Consider the following 22,770-nt stretch of genomic DNA (forward strand, 5'->3'; position numbering starts at 1 on the left):
TTCGCTTTTTATGTTTTTGGCATCGCGTTGCTATTACATTGCTTGGTATAAAGATCAAAGATAATTTATCCATAACGTGTCATATATAATTTAAAAAATGATTTATCTACAAATTTTATAAAGTAAAAGAAAAAACGAGTTTACGGCTACACTTTTTTTTTTTTCTAATTCGATCCACTGCGATGGCGCTACTCGATCGCCGATTCTTCTTTGGCGTGATATCCGGTCGGATATATTTCGCCAGCGCGTACCAAGCGCACGAATTCCATCAGGATGGTGGGATGATCGGGAATATTCGCATAGTTTTGCACGGAAACTCCGATAGCCGAATAACGTGGTTAAGGAGAGGAGAACGGAGTGGTAGCTATCCGCAACATGTCTCTGCTTTCAAGCAGCAAGACCGTTTCTGAACTTTTCGGGGGTGTACGTGTAATGATCGCGCGTAATACGTAATGATTTTGCCCGATGCAAAGCAACAGATCCTTGGTCAGGAGATTCTTGACAATGAAATGACACAAAAAAAAGAATCTTTGTTTTAGTGTTATTGAAAAAAGAGAACTCGTTCGAATGAAGAAATTAATACAGAAATAATTACTAATATGAGCTTCTATTTATGACCACAAGATCATATATGAATATTAATCGTTAGATTAACATAAGTAGATTAGTATAAGATTAAATATAATCTGTATTCATTATTAATTACGTAGCTTTAGGTTTTTACAAAATAATAATCAATGTCGAATTTATTCAAAGAACGCGTTGAATATTGATTGTAAAAAATACGAGAGATTAACGACATGTTTTTCGTAGAAAATCTTTCCTTTCAATTCACCCTCGCGTTCTCGCGCTATTTTTCCTTCGTATTTAATATCCACGCCCCGTTGTTATCCCCCCCTTTTCGAGCAGCTTTCCTCTCCGCGTGCGAATCGGAAGCGGAAGTTCGACTGCGACGCTGGGAACGAGACATCGTCACGGCGCCGGATAATCGAGAATATTCGTACAGTTTTGCAGGCAAGGTAGCAACGATAGGTGAATAAGGTGTGATAGGCGGGGAGAGAAACGGCAAGGAGAGCTGTCCGCAACACGTCTCTGCTCTCAAGCAGCGAGGTCGCCTCGAGGCATCCAAGTTTACTCGCAACTTCACCGCCAACTTCTCAATATTCATCCCAATTATATACCGAAGCTCATGCACAATTGCCACAGAATTCATGTTGACGCCTTCATACACACTCGAGAGCTAATGCAAATTATGTTACATTCGCTTCTAGCACACACAAAAACGATCGACTGGCTTATTTTACACCGAATGTGAAAACAATTTCAAGCACTTACTTTTTTTTTAAATTACATAATATTTCATATAACTGAATCTCAAAGTTCTCTGACAAAAAAGTAAAATTTAATTAAAATTAAATGAAGTATAAAAAGTGTCGTATTATTATTTACACATCTAAAATTTAAAACTCATTACTGGATATTTTTTTTTGCTAAGAAAAAATTTTTATTCTTTTCGTTGAAAAATAAAATGCGCCCTATATTACCGAATACCGTAAAAGATTCTAAACCAATAATAACTTAACCTTTCTTAACTATAAAATCGTAAGTTCACCTATTTTTATCATAGCGTCCTATATTCTGCGATATAAAAATGCATCCAAAGTGAAACAAATCGACAAGCGACATGTGACAATAACTGTCACCGGAACTTTACTTTTTTCATAGATTTCTGTTTCAAGAAACTTAATTTTATTGAATAATTTCCTACAATGTCTACCATATTTTTAAAACAAATTACGACATCATTACATAAGTTTGCCAAAAAATTATTAATAGTTTTATATTTTCATAAAGGAAGTACTATTAAAATAAAACTGAAGATCATGTGAATATAACATTAGTCTTATATAATGTGAAAAGCAATATAGGTCGAGAGACAACAGATATCGATATATGATAAAAATAACACTCTGCTGGTTATATTATATCGACAAAATTAATTGCATCGTGCGATAAAATTGTACACGGCAGATAAAGTTTCACGCAAAACCATAGCGCTATATTGACACGTGTACGCATCGCGACGTTTCCCGGAGGACTATATATAAATCTCTCTTTCCTCTCTCTCTCTCTTTCTCACGCTCTTTTATTTTTTATTTACTCATAATATGACTTTGATGGCATTGCGCATAGATTATCGCATCATACGGTAAATTGTGCTACTCGCGTAATATTAATTTGCATCCGCGCGTATGCCATATGCGTTTGAGCAGTATATATCCAACGAGAAAAAATATATGTGACAGCGGAAAGTTAAATTCATTCTACTTGTTCATTTCAGATTAGTGAAACATTTTCATTCATACTGTATACATAATAATTTCTCAACTATCTGGTACATTTTCGAATTATCTTTATATCTTTTTATATCTGTATTCGGTGCTTTAGCTAATCCGATTTCAAAAGCAAATTACAGCTTGTGAGTCGCGCAGATTTTCCTAAATAAATTTAACAATTTTTGCATTTCCTTTCCCGCGACTAAAGCTCAACCTGGTCGTTCTCTGTAACGACACATTAGAATAATAAGACTTTGAAATGCATTAAGAATCTCTCTCTTCCCGCTAAACCTACGCCTTTCTTGGCTGGTACGTACATTTTAATTATGCCTCTGCCTTTCTTGGTGGCTTTCTTGCATTTTCTCTCGCGGGCATCACGGCTTCGGCTCCCATCAAAACGAGGACAACAAAGTTTCCTTCACGTGCCTCTTATTACGCGCAGTCGACTAAGAATCTCGCGCATATACCGGAAACCGTGTACTCTCTGTTCCTTTTGCGGCCGGTAAAGCCGCATTGATAATATAAAAGATCGTTTGAAAAGCCGCGCACGTCTCGCGTAATATATGCGGAGAAACCGAGTAAAACAAAACAGTCCCGCTGAAATTGAATACAAATTTCTGGCTCGTTCTCTTTCTTTCTCTCTCTCCCTCTTTCTCTTTCTATCTAATCTTCTCTCTCGCTTCCTTTATAGTCGCCGCCGCAGTCGACGCCAGAAATACGGAAGCGTCTTACTGCTTCCGTCGTGGATATACGAAAAATTATGTTGGCCGTAATGACGATAAAAACGAGTGCGCTAGCATGAGTTCCATTTCAAGCGGACCACTAGGATTGTATCGAGATGAAGTACTGATACCTGATATCGACATTGGTGTCAACAAAAACTATCGATGATATTCTTGATATTGAAAGAAATGTATCGATACCTGATAAATATATTGATATCCTCTTTTTTTGCGCGTGCGTATCTATTTAGAAATTAATATTTTTAACGAGAAATCTTGGAGCTTATTTTTAAATCTTGGCTTAATTTTAACAAGGAATCTTCTTTTTTTTTTAAACTTCAACTCTTAAAGGATTTATTTAATATCCCGGAAGATTTTCACACAAATATTCACAATTGAAGAGAACTAATTTTTATTAAGTAACACGAAAGTATTTAATTAAAAAGAAAATATTTTAACTCTCTTATAATTTTCTTACAAAGACTTAATCGTAACCGATATTTTGAAAAATGTTCCTGATCTCCTTTTTACAGTAAAAAAAAAAAGAAGAAGAAACGTGATAAACATAAAAGAAAAATAAGATATTAAATATGAGAAGAAAAATATATCGATTAAAGAAAATTTCATGATTAAAATAACATGAATTCTGTTTTGAAGCGACATTAAATCTTGTAATAACATTAGCTATTTCAATTCATTTTTTCCGTTCAAACATATATGAAATATAATAAAATAAAATAGAAAGTTAAATAATTTCCTTCTTGTGCAACTCAAGCTAAAATTACCTCTTTGATATTTTAATATTAAAGTATTATTTTAAGATATATATATATAAATATAATAGATTATTATAATAATTTTATATATACCAAAATTGTAATATTGAGCTTTTGTAGCAGTTTTTATGGGCAGCTATTATATTATGAATACAAGAATACTTCATCCATTTCGATTATTTAGTTTTTTTCTTTTTATAATATCTTTATAATATTATCGCAAAATGCCAATATTTTGAGAGTGCGTGATTAACAAAAAATTTATGTATGTGTGTATATTGTATATGGCATGATAACAAAATATAAATAATATATTTCAAATCGGTGCATATAAGAATAAATTATGATATCCGATTTGCATTTATAATCCTGGCACTTCATCGTAGCTAATCGTGTAAATTACTCTCGAATGCGCAATCGATCGCCTCAGAAGAGAATCGCGTATCGACTTGGATCGAGAGTTACGAAACTAAATAATAATGACGGTATATCGATTCCAGTGAGTTATCACTTTCGGAGTCGGAACGAAGAGAACGCGTGCGGCCGCGTTTCCAACTTTATTCTATCTTCGAAATTAGTTCAGCCGTCTTGGCACGTCTTTGTCGAGCTGTTGGTGATAAAGTTTAGTATGCTAATTCGCGGAACAGCTGTGCGGCTCCGCCAGCCCGAGCAAAATACCAAAATTATTGAATTTAAATTGCCGTAATTAAAACGTCTTACGGACGCCGACAAATTTCTAGATTTCTTGAATGATTCCGGATTTCTCATTAATGTCAGACGCCTGCCATGTTGCGTACATTGCATGCGCATGCATTATATGGACCACATATGGAATCTATTATTACGTTTCCGAGCTTTTAGAGATTCTTTAATAAAATCTGAAAAGTTGCTCTTTGTCGAGAGAGAGAAAGAAAGGATAATTCTATTTTATATGAACAAAACGCGACGAAATTTATATATCATTCATTAAAATGAAAAAGTCTAAATGCACAAAAAGAATAAATAATAGAAAAAGAATTAAATAAAATTCGAAAATGATTTTGATTAATCTTCGATTTCGCATAAAGTAAAATGAATTATATAAATCGTATATTAACAAACACTACACAATCCTCTTATTTAACTGCCCGTAACGAACAATACTTGAAATTTTGCAAATTCTCGTTATCAGTACCTAACTACTTAATCATAGGCAAAACTATGCAGCAGCAGCAAATCGATTTTCATCCTATTAATTAATATTCGCACAATGTAGCGATAGCTGCGGTTTTATCGCAAATCACGATTAGATTTCCGCGTGTTCCATCACGCTCTCTCTACCGGATCATTTAACTTCGCCATCGAGAGACTTCCGGAATACATTTAGGGTACAATCACCAGAAAACGCGTCGCCGCGCATTTAGCGGGTTTCGCGAATCCGCGTCCGCGTTTCTCACGCGTGCGCGTTTGCACGCGTGAAAATCGGTGCGCATTAGCACCCCCGCTGGGGCGGTCCAGATCCATCGTTCGATTTAATCGTTTCCCATGCACTCCGCCATGCCCATTGTCGGTCGCGGCTCTATAATAATTTAATGCCAGATATAATAAGTTACTTGCTGTCTGGCCGACTGCCAGCCTTGCCCTATTCATTTCCTTCCATGAAAGCCGAAAAGCGACCGAGCAGATGGAGCGTTAACTTATGGACTGTCTCTTGATAGTGCCGCCATCGTCGCTGGCGGCAGACGCGCTCGAGTGAATTTAAACGTCGTCTGATCTTAATTGGTCAACCCCTAATTGAGAGGCTCGTTAAAGGCCATTAATGCGCTATTAGCCAGCGAGATCATTCTTCTCCTTTTTCCCCCTGACACGAACAATATATTCGAAATCTTCGAAGGGTTAATATCTTAAGCGCTCTACGAAAGAAAAAGATCCATATCTCTGATATGATAAGATTATTAAAATTACAATCTCTTAAAATTACTAAAATTTCTTAAAATTGGAGAAATGTAGAAAAATGATCTGCCATAAATTTAATTTCTGAAAATTTTCGGATTTTCCATCCAATTATGAATCACAAACTGCCTCAGCATTCGTGCTAAAAAAATATATATCTTAACAGAGGATATAGGAAAGAAAGAAGAAAAAAATTCTAAAACAGATTTTCGATTTTCGATTTTTCGCCTCATCAGGGAACTAAAGATTTTTATCATGACAAGATGAAACACTCGAGCCGTCAGCGTTCGGGAAACGCGAGCGATCGCGCTAGACATTTAATTTCAATTAATGTCGCTGTCGAAATTATGCCGGGCGCAATTCACAGCATCAGAATATAGCGCGTCATTGCCGCGCGACTCAAGCAAGTGTCTGCCGGAATTAATCGCTGGTTAAAATGTGCTCGGCCGATGCGACGCGCGGCAAATTAATTCCCAGGGCGCTCTGTAAATACAACGTATTATTGTACCGCCACCTGCGATCTGTCCGCTATTAGCGTTAGCTTGGGGATGGATTTAATCAAAGGTGATAACGCTGCCCACGCGAACGCGCTTCATCGCCGCGACCGTATTGACTCTCGTTCGCGATCGATGAAACTCTAAAAGTGCATATCAAAAGCTCTATAACAAAATGCATTTGTCGCGTAATCGAGCGCAAGAAATCCGTTTATTTCACACGGATTACGCCGCTGAAAGTTCCATACGAATTATCGTACAAATCGATTTGATAGTTAACGAAACGCGATACTTCAAAACCGCGAATTGAGCCATTTTTTCGACCCTAATCGTAAATACATAGAGTTCAACAATTGTTTAAATATCATTCTTAAAAACTAATTTTACGTTTTAATATTTATAAAAGCAGAGACATTCAATTTTGTGTATAAAAGAATATTTACTAAATTTTAATGCAAGCCTTAACGTAATCCTTTTGCTATACATTTCATAAACTAGTAAATTTATCAAAGAGTGAAATTGTATAGATACATAAATATACACGCACACACATACATTAAAGATTTTTAATGTTTAAGATCTACTATAAATTTTATATCTTTCAATATATATTCCATTTATTAAGAAATTAAATTAACGAAAAACTATTTTTAAGATTTAGATAATTAGAATTACTATATTGAAAAAGAAAGAGAGACAGAAAGCAATAACAGATCAAATATTAAATCTTGCGGATGTTTAGCTTTACTACCAAAGTTTTTTCAAAAAATGGTTTAGCCAATATTGATGAAAGTTTCATTAATAGTTACGGCCGGAAAATGGAATTAAGCTCTCGCAAACCAACATTTAGATTGGTTTACCCCGAAGCGATAATATAAAATATGATGGTAAGCGCAAAGTTTGCATGTTGGCTGAAATTCTTGCAAAGTTTGAAAACTATCTACTGGGATTAAATAAAACTTCTACAAAATATTAATGATGTCGCTATATATCCTGAAACGTGATCACTATATAATAAAATAAAATGTTCAGATAATAAATAACATGGCAATATTATGGAATTATAGCAAATAAAAATTAATATTTGTTATAAAGCAATGTATAAATAGATATTTATTGTTTAAATAAAAAATTTTCTTAATATATTTTCTTTTAAAAACTTTGTTAAATTTTAATGTTTAATACTTTAATATTTCTGCTTTATTCAGTATATTATTTTTGAAATATAATTGTTTATTTTTGACTATGCTTCTTTTTCTATTTTACATAAGAAGCATTTATGCAAAGACAACATAATTTTATTATTAAAAGACGAGAAGAAATTTTATTTATCTACTATGTACAACTACATTATCTAAGGTAGAAATGATAGAGATTCTGTGATTCTCGCAAATTTGCCTTTCGTTTTGTCTCTTTTCTTGATTCGATAGTAAAGTCATATAATTTCGATAAATAAGTATATACCTACATTCGATATATCTTTATCAATTAAAAGTAAAGTCAATTATTTACCATCTCTTAAAGAAAATTATTATATCTTTCTAATGTGTACATGATAACTCAGATTACAGAGTTCTGAATTTGCAACAACTTTCACATTTCGAAATAATGTAAATAACTATCTATAATAAATAAATTAAATATTTTTCAATAAATATATCTCTCTCTATTTTACAAAATTAAAAATTCTCTTTCGAGATCTTTTAGATAAATTTTCAAGAAATTTTGAGACGTGCTTTACAGATTCCTAGCGCCATCCGTCTGCGTCGGAGGAAGGCAATGAGCAATGGAATATCAACAAAAGTGGAGTTGCTTGCAAAAGGAGAGGTAGAAATGGTTCACAAAATTTATTAGTGACTGATGTTAACAAATTAATAGTTAACTAACGTTGATAAGTACAACAATACTAATAATCATATGTTAAACAATAAATACGAGAATCTAAAATTATATTTTTTACCACAATTATTAAATATTTAATAAAACAGCTGTGAAATTAATTCAAATCAATATAAAATCAAAAATCAATCAAATAAAAAAATATTAAAAAATTATGAGATGTCTATCGAAATGTCACATTTAACTATATCAAAAAAAAAAAGTAGTGGCCACAAAGAGAATATCAAGAAACATCAAATATCTTATAATTCTGCAACTCACTTAAAATGCACATTGATTATATTATTTGTTTAGTTAAGCTACTTCTTATAAGCAATCTCCTTAATATCTCTAACAAATATAATTCTCAAAACTTATATGTATGTGCATTATTTGATTGCACACGCATGCAATTAATTCCTATATTTAATAGCCGTCGTTAGATATATTATCATATGAATAGTAAGTGCTCTATCATTTAAGACCGCAAACCGGTGCGAGCCAGCAATTACGCCAGCATTGTTCCGAAAATCCTCGTCATTCCGCTTCGTAACAGAGCCGCAGGATATCCAACATTAAGACGTTGATCCTACAATTTCTTCTTAACGAGAAAAGTGGCCTCAAAGCGAGAGAAAAAGAGAGAGAGCAACAGAATCGCCGTTTACTGCTTATATCGGATTTTACAGTGGCAGGAGTTTCTCTGATTAGATTCGGACCGGAGCTGCTAAGAGTACACTTCTCGCCGTTCTCCAGGGACGGGACAAAACCCGGGGGTTCGTTGATCAATGTTCACATTGTTCACAAAGTTCACAATACTCGGAATCCCATATCGCCGCTCACGTGAGCACCGCGAAGAAAGTTGAATCGCGCATGTAATTTGAATAAGGACGCGATGAGGTGATATACATGCAGATTTCCCGTTTGCGCGATTGCCATAAGTGACTACATTCTCCCGTCGTCGTGATCGTCGTTGTCTGTGTAGAAACTTATAACCGGCGAAAAGTTTAATTCGATGAAACTTCGACTTGTGCGCGACGGGCGCAGCATCGGCTGCTGTCTCTAATTGTAAATTGCGCTCGGGCTTATCTCTGCGCGGCGCGTGAAAAATTAAACCCGCAGATTCTATTCTACGCACACCGTGCTGACAAACATTTTCGAAATTCGTCCAGTACCGGCGTTCCGAATGAAGCGATTTTTATCACGCCCTTTTGTTCGCTCCGAAAACGGCCCCGTTGTTCTACGCGAAGATTTATTTCCGCTACGAGAACCAGAATATGCAGTAAAATTACTTTCTCTATAGAGGATATTTGTTTTTATATTTTATTTCTCATATAGGATTTTACTTGCAATTTTCAAAACGCGTAATGATGCTATTTATTATTTAAAACGCACACTAAGTATTTTTACTGCATCTCAAATTCTTAAAAATATACAAGATAAAAAAATAGTCGTGTTATTTTCGTATCAAATTAATAAGATATATACAGCTTATTAATTGCCGTTAAACATCCGACCATGCTTTTTATATTACTTTCGTTGCATATACAACTATGGCATCTATAAAGACTAGCTCATTGTCCAAGAGACGTTTATTCTGCCGCAAGATGCGATGCACTTACGAAAGCCTCGTATGGCTACGGTAAGATAGACCAGATTGCCTCGTTTTTGCGAAACACCGACGCCAACTTTTCGGGCTTCTCGCCCGCGAGAGAAGTTTGGAAAGATCGGAATTAGCGACACAGTTGTCCTGGAACGACGAAACTGTAATTCACCGGCTTCCACATCGGCGATTGTATTGCGAGTTCGGGCTAAACAGCGGTGCGCATCCACGCGACGAGGAATATTACGTGTCTGATTTAAAACATACACGACTACTGCGGATTCATTACGCCCCGCTTGTTCGGCGCATCGAATGCAATTCCGCTCGCCTCGCTTCTCGTATTTTCAGCGATATTTAACCCTGAGAATATCGAACTCTTTTCTTCGGTTGTATTTGTTGCCAAAGCGGAATTTTCCGCTCGCGAATAATGTAAAAAACCTGTTATGTCGGAATAAATCGAAGATCGTTGCCATTCTGTACTGTAGACTATATTCTAAAAAATCGAAATTAGAAATTTCAAACGCGTCTATTGGAAGACATAATTTGTTGCAATATTGAATAGATTTATCTCTGCTATTGAAAATGTGTATATCCAGTCATTTATTAGAATTGCTGTTCTTTATGAATTCTAATGAAATCAATATCTGTTAACTTGGAATTCAGTAGCTTTAACATTATGTCCATTTAATATGTTATTAGCATGATATGTTTCCAACGTTTTTATTATATTTTTTAAGTTGTGGTATATAATTAAAATTTTCTCTCATTATATGTCAAATAATGTTAATTAAAGATAAAATATCAAAATATGAAACCGCAAGAAACGTAACTGTATCTGATAAAATGCATTAAAAATAAAAGTTTTAAATATAGTGCTACTTTGAAATATCCAAGCAACGAAAAATAATAATAAAAATTAATTGCATATAAATTACGTTTTAATTAGCATTCGTTGATTTGAATTTTTATTAAGACTTTCATAATGAAGAAAGCATGTATTTCTCACCTTCGTTTAATATTTTTAATCAAATTAATAAAAAAAATCCCAGGAAAGTTCAAATATAATCTAATCAATAATATTCTGCAAATTTCAAGAAGCTAACAAAATTATTGATAAACCACTAGCACGAATATTTATAGATTTCCACAAACTGGTAATTATTAATGTCAAAATAGATCGATAAATTTTTAATAATTTAAAGATATATTTCAAATAAGAAAAACTTTTTCAATAATATAGATAAAAAGATGCAATGTTTCATTTCAATCATTTAATTTTCGCGATATATTGTTATCGACTATTATTTGACTGCACAATGTAATTGACGGGAAAGTACTTCAAAGCGATCTTGCTTCGAGCTTATGCGTCTTTAGTTATTGTGCGTTCGGCTTTTACATACACACTGTCGCAGGTAGCTTTTACGCCCTGAGCCCGTTCGGCCATGACGCGCACGACATCAAAGCGGACGAACATGTAAGTCAACAACGCAACGCGCGAGGCAGGTCGCGACAAGCTTTGAATCCATAATTATGCAGTAGTAGCTATGTATACCTTTCGTTAAAACATACGCCACGCCGATATTACTCCATACAGTGTACATTTAATCGTGCCACTCTTCTAGATTTAATATTTACAAATCTCTCAATGCGAAAATGTTTCATCTAACCATTATAATTGGAGATACGTTTACACAAGTTCGATTATGTGTGTGTGTCTCTGAGACCAGTAATGGATATCAACGCAAAAGAGCCCCTCTGATTTCGACGCTGATACGTTAGCTTTATTTATACAAGGCGAAAATCAAACAATTGCTCCGCTAAACATGAGATGACATGACCAGCTTCGCTTATGTTATCAATATTTTGCCACGGATTTCCGATTAAATGTAATAATAATTTGCGCACCATTGATATCTGATTTTCTATCTATTATCGCGAAGATGACATCTATGATTGAGCGCGAACGGTCACCGCAGAATTTATCGAACGATTTTACATCATTTGCCGAAAGCATAAACGATCCCCCCTTTCGAGTCGCGGTCCTACATCGGTTTTCAAGAGTAATCGATCAAACTTTTCAATACACTTACACGAGAGGAGATGGAGAAGTTCTTTCCGATTTAATATACCATTAAGCTTAAATACGCTGCATTCGGGGGCACTTCGTTTTACCATCACCTTGCCCCGACTCTATGTCGTGCTTCCGCATTGAAAACTTAAATTGTGCGCATTCACTTCGTCCCCGATTTTTACTTTCCAACTCCCGACGAATTAATCTTATTTCAATATTGATAAAGTCGGTCGTAAGTCATGGCGTCGATCGCGATTCCAATGCGCCCCGATAAATCACTTCACGATTGTCGACTGGTTGAAAGTTGCCCCATAAACTCATGGCGCACTTTGACACCTTATTACTACGATTACTTCTCATTAGAGATGACATTCATGGAACAGAGTGACATAAATCGGGTGGAACTCTCTATAAAACGGGAGATTGCAAAGAAAAATAATCCTCAGATTATAACCATTGGATAAGCCATATCAATCTTTTGTCGTTGAAAACTATCCAGACAAACTGGTTCGAAGACGATTCTTTTTTTTTTCTTTTATTAAAAGAGAGAATAAACGATATAATTGTTACAAAAATGCACAACCATAAAAAAGCAATACCACCCGCCATTATGGAAGGTTAAAGTAGACGTACTGAAGGTAATAGCTCGTTTACACCGCGGAAACGGCACGCCAAGAAAATCGATATCACTTACAGCATTGAGGCTGCGGAATGCGGTGGGAACCTGCGGGTTGGTTCTTAAGCCGCGATTTCTTAGCTGCCGGCGAAATAGCGGTGTTTAGCATGAGAAGACGTCTCACAAAAGGGTAGCTCGTTACGGCACTAAATCAACCGCTGTAAAAACTCGAGAAATTCTGATAACAGTAAAATGAGATGGCATAATATGAAGAATATACCCTAGCCTTGAACTTTTAACGAGCCGTTGCATTTTTTAAACTATGCTGAAAGTAAAGCGACAAGGCGAAAATATCGATATATATAATTTCCGGAGCAATCTAAAAAATATAAGAAAAAAGAACGGCGATGTATAATTATAACAGAATATATTTTTTTTTTTGCTCGTTATGAGTGTAAATCTTTGTTCCTTTTTCACATATGTTCATTTTAAAATATAAATTTAAAATACAAAATTAAATTAAAATACAAAATTGGTTCGATGGATGGACAACGTTTTATGCGCAACAAAATTAAAAATACCAGTTACGTCATCCCAATATCATCACGAATTTCCTCGTGTAAATGAAATAAAAATCGTGATGCCGAAAACATTGCTAATCTTCGAACACAATATTTTGCAGCGTACTAAAATCAATAATCGATATGACACGCAAAATGCTTGCACACGCAGCCATGTATATAGAAGATATCAACGAGCTGCGAATTTTTGTGTAGCCATTGGGGTTAACCTCCTTGTAAAATTCATTGCGTGAAATATCGAAAACGCATTATCCAGTTCAATACACGCGCGTACGATCAGCGGTTGTATTTTTTCGCTGGCACAAAGGATAATTAGTCATTAATACAGTTTAGAGCACTCGGGGCAATACCGGCAATAATGTTTGTTCACCAAGTGGTCGCAGCGACTCGATTTAAATAATGAAAGCTAAAATCGGACTTAATACCACGCCTTCCCGCGCGATAAAACTCCACTCGTTAAATTCCCAACGATTATGTAAATAAAAACTGAGTTTATATTCACACAGGGCACATACAGGCGGTTCGAGAACGACACGGTGCATTCTCGGCTTGATATTGTGCAAATACGTTCGACGATTCTTTCGCAATTTATGTCAATATATTCTCAGAGTATTATAATTATGTTATAATTTCATTGAAATAAAGAATCGAATTACATACTACGAATAATATGTATGCGCGTATATGTACAAAAACAAATGAATAAATATGATATAGTTTATCGATAATGTAGATTGAGTGCAATTAATCTCTTGCAATTTTCTAACGCAAACATTTGTTTTTTACAGAATTTCAGCATGATAAATATACAATATATTTAATGAAAATTATATAATATGTAACAAATTTCAAAAGATATACACCATGAAGTAATTAATATATTATAAAATACGTATTATTTCATCATTTTAGAGAAATGTATTTTAATAAATTTCAAAAGATATACACCATGAAGTAATTAATATGTTATAAAATACGTATTATTTCATCATTTTAGAGAAATGTATTTTAATAAATTTCAAAAGATATACACCATGAAGTAATTAATATGTTATAAAATACGTATTATTTCATCATTTTAGAGAAATGTATTTTAATAAATTAATTTTATTAAATTAATAATTAATTTTAATAAATTAATTAGTTTTATTTTTTATGGCAACCATTTGAATTAATAATTATTATATATATATAATAGCATTTCTGCAATTTTATATAACTGTAAGTTGTAACAATTTCATCACGATAAATTACTCCGAAATATAAAGCACTCATTTCTGTTATCAGTGCTACTCCAATTGACTTTAAATCACGAGAAACTAAGGTCATCAAATCTTGATCTGCGCTGTGATGGAAATTCCAACAAATCAGGCTTAACACGCTCCGCAATTTCACGACAACATGCTAGATCCCCTCCCTCCCGTGTTCGCAACACGTGTTTAACGCTAAATGTGGTCGTACGGTTTTGAGTTCTGCGGATATAACCGGTTGCTTATGTACGCGATGCCAGCAAGGGATTAGACCGAGGCATCCTTACATTCGGCATTACACGCATGCTGGGAATTCGGCTCTTGCGGTTTCAGGGTGGATCTTTGAGCATTATGCAAACGGATGTATGTCGACTAAATATTTAGCAAACGTTGGCAAAGTTATACTGCATGCGAAATGTCACTAGCTCGAAATTTCAACTTCGTGACACAACTTTATATACAGAATATCTGTACAATAATTATTAACATGAGCAAACAAAGTGAATAAATCCCTGCAGCATAGTAATATTGTACTGTAGACAAAGGGAGGACGACTTTAATTCCGCCATATTTTATGACGGACATCTAAAGAATCTTATGCTTAAATATTAAACATCTTACAAAATTATCATTTTTATTTTAAATATATTGTTTCTTTATGTATAGTTTACCAATTAATTTAATTATTACTTTTATCGGCTAAGTGTGATTAAATACTTAATCAAAATCACACGAAATTCCGACAACATATTTCGCGCATTGCAATTAAGAGAGAGCGATGGAAAAATGTAGACTCTCGTTAATAAAAATTCATTGCTAATAAAAACAAACGAATTATTGATTTTACAAAAGCTCAGAAAAGAGTCTGCGAAGTCAAGTTAACGGCCAAATATAAACGAAAGCATCGAGATATTAGTATAGCGTGATAGTTATTGTATAAACTCCGCAAAAATATCACACAAAATCGAAAATTAGATATTTTAAAGATATAAAAATAAACATAGAAAAACGTGAATTATTCTTATCCGTAATAATACTATTAATTAATACCAATATGAATAATGATCATAATCATTAGCACGCATTCGTAAAACGAAAAAAATTGAATACATGTCAGAATCTGCTGCAGTGTACGCTGCTAAATTTCCTCAAAGTATATTAATATAACAATGTTCAATTCACATCAGAGAGAACCATACAACTCAATAGATCCCTCATATATTATTCTGCTCATAAAATCAACCGCACAGAATTCTCGTTAATGCGAAACGTTTGGTGTACCGATCGTGGATCGCGAACAAATAGCATCCGACATCGAAGGCCGACACACCATAGGCATGCCGCGCCACACGGGGCCGTATACACGTGTAACAGGCGGAACATTTTGCTCTAGATCCGTCCGATCGATCCAGTCTTATCTGAAAGCACGCGCTGGCACGTATTCCTTTTACGTGAAATCGCTAAAGCTCCCCTACATGTTTCGATGGAGTCCATGAAGCCGCTCGGCAAAGCTGTTCTATGAACTAAACAGTGACAATCCGTTTAAAGGAAAAGAATTCTGTCTCAGCGGATCCGGCATTTCGAAGCGTCGTTGCGAAAATTTGCTAAACCCTTTGCAAACGCGACAAATACCCTCGCACGATCAATGTATTTTGATTATATAAAAATATGAAAACAACTACGATTTATAATCATCACTAACTCTCGTCCGATAATTAAAGGCTGATATCACTAAAATAGACTAATCTGTAATTTCAAGAAAAAAATTAAAGATTGATTGATAACTTGCGTTTTTGATATATGTAGACAAAATAAAAATGCTATCATATAAAGATAGATAAAACTAGAGTTTTGCGGAAAAAAACTGTACTTGCGCGTGTACATTAATAGATTCCCGATGCGAATAAATCGCTAAACATAAATAAATTGCAATTCGAGCAACGAAAATGTTGTTGTTAACTTTACGAAAGTTCAGTTCTATAACATCACAAATCTGCAATTTGAAAACACTTTCAATAGAGAAACTATTAGTCCGTGATTCCGCAGATTCACTGATCCGCGGATTGCCAAGCTTTTGAATAAAGCACTCATAGATCATCCGGCTTCTGTAAGCCCTTACACTGATATAGCGCTTGCAATCGAGGCTTTCTACCTCGCACACTAACATTAACAGTAGTTATTGTCGATCGAAGCGAGCCTGTAGCGCATACTTGGCAACGATATTCACGTCGATAAGTTTCTGTAAACAGGAATACGTTACGCGTCGCTACCAATGTGCTGCAGTTTGGCAAGTACTTGCCGAGTCTTGCCAGAGTTCAATGACCGTGATACGACACGGTCATGATGCGAACAATTATCAATTTTGAGAGAGGAAACGAAACGAGTAACGTTCTGTCAAATTCTCGGGTGTGTGCTAATTAATTTATATTAATCAGATTTGACAAGAAAAGATTATCATCGATAGTCCATCCATTTTGAAAACTTTATCCACGTACTTTATTAGAATATAAAGATCGCATTTTCAATATTTGTGAGCAATTTTATAAGCGCACCAATTATAAAATTTTATTTTGCATTTTCATCTATTGTTTGCGTCTCCCGAATTTTCAGAATACTGATGATGGAATTATCAAATCACGCGTGCGTTTCATATATGACGAAGCAAGAGTTGCACGAGAATCGGCGATAACCGACGTTTAATATGGGCAAAGTTCGCCGATCCGTCAGCAGCGACAACATCATAATTCCCGCCCGAGGGTAGCTGCGGAATCGACAACAAGACGGAGTCCTCGACGAGCGTCGGGGTGTGTGTCGGTGCTCCGAGCTCCGATGCACTCCCGATCTCGCAGCGGTCATCCCCCGGCGGCCGCGTCGTCGAGGAGGAGGAGGTCGGGAAAGAAAGAGGGTGAGATAGTGCGGAGAGACGGAGGGAAGAGTAGAGAAAGCGGTCTGCGCGTAACCGGTCCGCGCTTTATCCGCGGCGAACGCAGCAAAGTCATCGCGCAGGCGCGCCGCGGCAGAGTATCCCCCGCAGGATCATTTCGCGCCGCGACGCCGTGCGGCAGGCCTCATCCGCGCCGGCGGCTGGTCCATGCGGGTTCAACGTCGTCGCGCGAGACGACGGCGACGAAGGGCGAACATGCGACGCGGCCCGACAACGACGACTTAAAAGGAGCGTACGATGACGTTCGTCCGGCAGAGTTACGCGAGTTAATCGGCAATCGATCTCGATCGGCGATCGATTCGGATGCGGCCGACGCGCGCGTCTCGGCCCAACGACCATGATGATGCTGCGCCTGAGACAGGGCATTCGCGGGCCCGGCGTCGCGACGCTCGTCCTAGCGAAGACTCCACGTGAGCGCGGCTGTCATCGGAGACGCGCCAAAGCGGCCGCCGAATATTATCTGTGAACGCCCGGACCTTATTATCGTGGATTTTACCCTCGTGGATTTACGACATTTACGAGCGATTGTGTAAGAATTTATCCGTGGCTGCGGAATCTTTCGCTCAGGAGGTTTTCACGAAGCTGAACGGTTCGGCAAAATTTTGCTAATAGCCCCCCATTAATAATTAAGCCCCCCAGGCGTTAATCGTGGTGCAGTGAGTATCGAGACATATTCATGCGCATGTACGAATTTTAAATTACTCGCATAATCAAGTATTAAACGTGTATTATTTTCGAAAAAAAAAGTTAAGTGTGTATGCTGTTTCGAGAAGCATTATTCTCGAGATTTGACAGAAAACTGAATTTTTACTGTAAAGGATAGAGTGAAAAGATTGCGTAGTGTGCTGATACAGCAATAGACGTATGGATTGATGAGTACACATCGTACTCGCGAGAGTGAATATTGGAGTAAGGATTAACAAGCAAGGATCGGTAGTGCAGCGAGCGATCGAGGTGTTAAAAATGCTGTGTCGCTGGCTCGCCGTCCTGGTACTCGTTGGTTTTCTGCTGGTTATCGAAGCGATCGCGGTCAGCCAAGGTACGTTAAAATCTTATCTAGAATTTTCAGAATGTTAGCGAACGTTTACATCCAACATCGCCCTCATCGTCGAGGAGAAACTTATCGCATTCTTGCGGGGACGTTCAAGATAAAGTGCTCTTGCGGGACTAATCTGCGAAATTGAATTTCAGTGATGAAATCTGATACAGTCTCTTCATTTTTGCGCTCATTCGAGAAACTTATTGCATCGTTGAAATTAATACAGCATTATAAAGATAATCCTCGTCATTAATAAAATTCCGCCCTTCAGTTCTTTACCTTTTCGCAATTAGTGCACTTATGATGCCATTAACGTTCGCAAAGGAGTATATAATCACTGACAGAATAGGTATTAGCGTTCTATAACAACAAATGTACGGTATCGCAAGAAATCCCTGCTCCATTACGCTTGTGTTGAGCCTCAAGAACCTTTGCGAAGCAAGCTGAGCTTTTTCATAGTCGTCTACCTCTAATCAGCGTGCGCAGTCTTGCATTACTAATCGCGAATTAATGAGAAACACGTACTCGCGGAAAATGTTAAAATACTAATTGGAACCAGTACAACATACTTAAGAGCTGATTTCAATCTAGATCAAAGATCTAGATTTTTTTTTTTAAATTATAAGAGTATATGCAATAAAGCTTTACAAAATATATAAAAATTAAGATATTTATTATTTGTGTTTGAATATAAAATTAAAAATTGATTTACACGAATTGAAAAATGTATAAAACTTGATTTGTACTTCAATAAAAGAAAACAAATCATATCGCCAATATCCTTTTTCCCATAGTCTCGCGGATAAATTCAGAATTTTCGTGTTAGCGTGAAATTGTACAAAGTTACGTAACGTTCGCTCGCGCACAGCTCCGGTTATCGCTCATAACGATTCGAAGTAATTACGCGGATGGGGACTATGTTAGATCGACCGAGTCGCATCCAGGGTCCCTCTCGGATGGAACTTGCGAAAGTGCATCCACGCGCGGAGAATTCGCGGCTGTGTCGGCGAGTTCGATAACGTCGCATGGGATCGCGTTTAAGTCTCGCACCGCTAATTGTCGGTTCATAGTCAGTGATCCGGGATAATCGTACGGTGGCTGCTCGAGTGTGCGAGTGCTCTGCGTGAAACCGAATGATTGCATACGTGCTAATGCGCGGAAACACGTGCGAGGGTTTTATCTCGGTAAACACGGTTCGACGACGACAACGATGACGAGAACCGCGACGGATAATGAGGATCGCGTGACCATCACCGGCGGCGTTTTACGACGCGGATGAATAATTAAAAACCGGCTCGCATGCGCATTCTTACTCGCCGTTTGCCGGTCAGCGAACCGCGGGGATCGGGAGCAGCCAAATAATATAACGGCCACCGTCGTTGGGCATACGTGCTAATGCGCGGAAACACGTGCGAGGGTTTTATCTCGGTAAACACGGTTCGACAACGATGACGAGAACCGTGACGGATAATGAGGATCGCGTGACCATCACCGGCGGCGTTTTACGACGCGGATGAATAATTAAAAACCGGCTCGCATGCGCATTCTTACTCGCCGTTTGCCGGTCAGCGAACCGCGGGGATCGGGAGCAGCCAAATAATATAACGGCCACCGTCGTTGCGGTCTCGTCATTACGCACTCGGCGGAATCCTTACAATCAGAGCGCGGCAGGATGCGACGCGCGTCACAGAGATGCACGGCGCACAAAGCTGCATAGAACAAAAGCGCTCACTCGCTTTGCGTCGTTTGTGCTATTGGCTCGAGAACGTAATTGAATGCGATATGCGCATACCCGCGATGATTGTTTGCCGGCTGCCAGAGGAGAGAAGTGATTTCATTGCTTTATAAAACTAAGGAGAATCACGGTATTTCGCGAAAGATGACGCTTCGCCTATCTTCTTCCAAGGCATTCTACTAGGTAATAAAGAAAAAATAGAGATCTTAAAAAAGATTAATAATAATGACATCAAAAAAATTGAGATATCTTTAAAATATTTAATTTCAAATTATATAAGCGTTTAAGAATGGCGTGAAGATAAAAAATGTAATTTAAACACCACTTATATTATATTAATATATTATAGTATATGAAAGGATTCATTTATACTATTATGAATATATATCCTAGTTAATAATTATAAAATGACATTTTTCAAAGTTCATATATATGAGAATAATTAGAAAGTAAATGTGACTTAAAGTGCTCTTTGTTCTGCAAACGTTATTTCCTTTCGTCCAATTAGTCAGGTTCATTCATTAACTTTTCCATCTACGTATCGATCTGAAATACTTGCGCGCAGATTTTATTGTTCTCGTCTAGTTAGACGTTAATAGGTGCGGGAATACTTGCATGATCGGCGCTGATGGGCAGATACAGCCGCGTATTCGCGTGATGCGTGTACGTTTAACGCTAATGTGAATTCAGCGCCGACTTGATTGACGTATATGCGAACGATTCGCGAGCACGCGGCTCTCTCGTGAGAGCATAACCGATGAGCGGCGATTCGGTGGTGCTTTAGAAATTGTTCGTAACCGGTGACGCAGGGTTTAACAAGCGCTTCCGATTAGCAATGGGACTGATATTCTCGCGCGAGGTATTCAATACTTGACACGTATCACATACGTCAATCTTTAAAAATTGACACATCTATATTCGTAACACGCAGAGCGAGATATAAATTCTTTTTCTCAGCAGAATATAATATCCGTTTTTTTCTTTTTTGCAAATTTTATGAGACAAGCAACAAACGATGAAACCGCGTGTAACGTGCATTGTAGTTGGCGTCGAAAAGGCGAGCGGTGGCAGTCTGACCGGAAATTATAGCAGATCGCGTGCTATTACAGCCCAGCGTGAAGAACGCGAGAGCTCGGCTGAGCGGCTTAACTTAATTCACGATAACGTTCCAAACGCGAATTAATTAACACATGCGACTCTTTGACGTACGTATTTTTAATATAATCCGCTTCCGGATGCAGTGCATTGCGTGCAGTAAATGCAATCGTGTAATTAACCGGGATCACGATTTAGCCACGAAGGTTTTTAATTATCTTGAAAGTCGCGTCTTAAGCTGAGTGAGAAAGTAAGCGGGGGAGAGAGCGAGAGAGAGAGAAGGATGGTTATCCGCTTTACTTATTAAAGATACCCCCTTTGAACAGTTTGTTATTCAGGTCGTTTGCCATTTTTTTTTTGACGTCGTTTATGAGCTCCCTTTTGAGAAAGAACGTTACACATCTCCTGCCTTGGGATCAAATGACCGGAAGAAAATCAGGCTTTTAATAAAGAGAACGGACTTCAAAAAGTTCCTCTCTCCCCCCTTTTATTTTCTAAACCACCCTCTCTTCTAGTACATGTCAAACAGTCCCAGCGGACATTACTGATCAGCCAGATGTAAATAAGAAGATTGCAATCTTTTCGGGCAATATTAAGGCTTTCGGAAATCCTTTAAGACATGCAAGACATCGGCGTGACAAGAAATACGCAGTATAGTCAGTAAAAAGCAGTCCGTTTCTACGGAAACTCGTTAAGGCTGTCCTTTAATTGCAGAAAATCAATCTCACGAAGTTGTGCGAGCGGGAAAATCGCTTTTCACCGACACGCACAAAATCGCATCGTTAGTCTCTGTAATTATAGAGAGACAGTCCAGGACGGGGAAGACCATTTCGACTCGATCCAACGCGCAGTTTTATACAAGAGTTGCTCGATAATCTTACGAAACTTCATCAACGAAGTCTTTGATCAATTCAGAATGGACTTTTCTATAACAGAGATTCAATTATGTACCACATTTTTTAACATTCTTTTTAGTATGCAAATATCTTGACAAATAAGATTGAATTATAATCCATATTATAATCCTGTTAAAATAAAAGATAAATAACGAAGAAAGAGATATTGTTACATTGATTCCTACAAAATACAATGCTTTTTTAATATACTAATATTTTCAGGCTCTTCAATTTTTTAATTTTTTTTTTAGAAAGAAAATCAAGTGTTTGAATTAGTCAGATAATTCGTCTGAATAATTTCTAATGCGCTTAATCCAACACATTGATCTACGTTTTAATAAATTTGCATGCAAATTTAAAAACTACAACGCGTGAACCAAAAAATCAGAGTGAGCAGTTTAAAATATTTTTCAACACAATTTCTATCCGTACTTAAAACCAAAGTAAAGCCGAAAAATCCCAAGTATCGAAATCGAAAGGCGCGTAAGCGCTTACTTTCCCATCCGCGTTTCTCCAAGTGCTAATCCATTTACCTAGGCTTAACCGATAGCTTTGCTCTCGAATTCACGCCGAAACTCTGGTTTCGCAACAAGCTGCGGAGAGCGTGTAATTGAAAGTAGCTGACAAGCGGTCAAATTCAGCAACAGTAGCAGTTCAAACAGCGGTTACACGTAATTTTCGTTGCAAACACGGTTATACAAGATTCCGATGTTACAAATCCGCGGTACATGCATACAGAAACCCGTGTAGACGCACGTTTACATAGTACGTACAATTTCCATTTTCATTTTCATTTTCGCACGTA

The 22,770-nt window shown here is 36.9% G+C and overlaps 2 protein-coding genes across 2 annotated transcripts in view; one reads left to right on the plus strand and one right to left on the minus strand.

The window, feature by feature from the left end:
- Positions 1-22,770, minus strand: part of LOC115236842 — a 336,098-nt gene that overhangs the window by 153,537 nt on the left and 159,791 nt on the right. The gene's annotated exons all lie outside the window — the stretch shown is intronic.
- The window catches only part of LOC115236841 (zwei Ig domain protein zig-8-like), a 308,810-nt gene continuing 303,335 nt past the window's right edge, over positions 17,296-22,770 (plus strand). The window contains exon 1 of the mRNA XM_029809537.1: positions 17,296-18,239. Coding sequence (XP_029665397.1) covers positions 18,164-18,239 — 76 coding nt within the window. The 5' untranslated portion in view covers positions 17,296-18,163. The remainder of the gene's footprint in view (positions 18,240-22,770) is intronic.

Source organism: Formica exsecta, unplaced genomic scaffold (assembly GCF_003651465.1).
Source record: "Formica exsecta isolate Colony F162 unplaced genomic scaffold, ASM365146v1 scaffold26, whole genome shotgun sequence".
Taxonomy (NCBI): Eukaryota; Metazoa; Arthropoda; class Insecta; order Hymenoptera; family Formicidae; genus Formica; species Formica exsecta.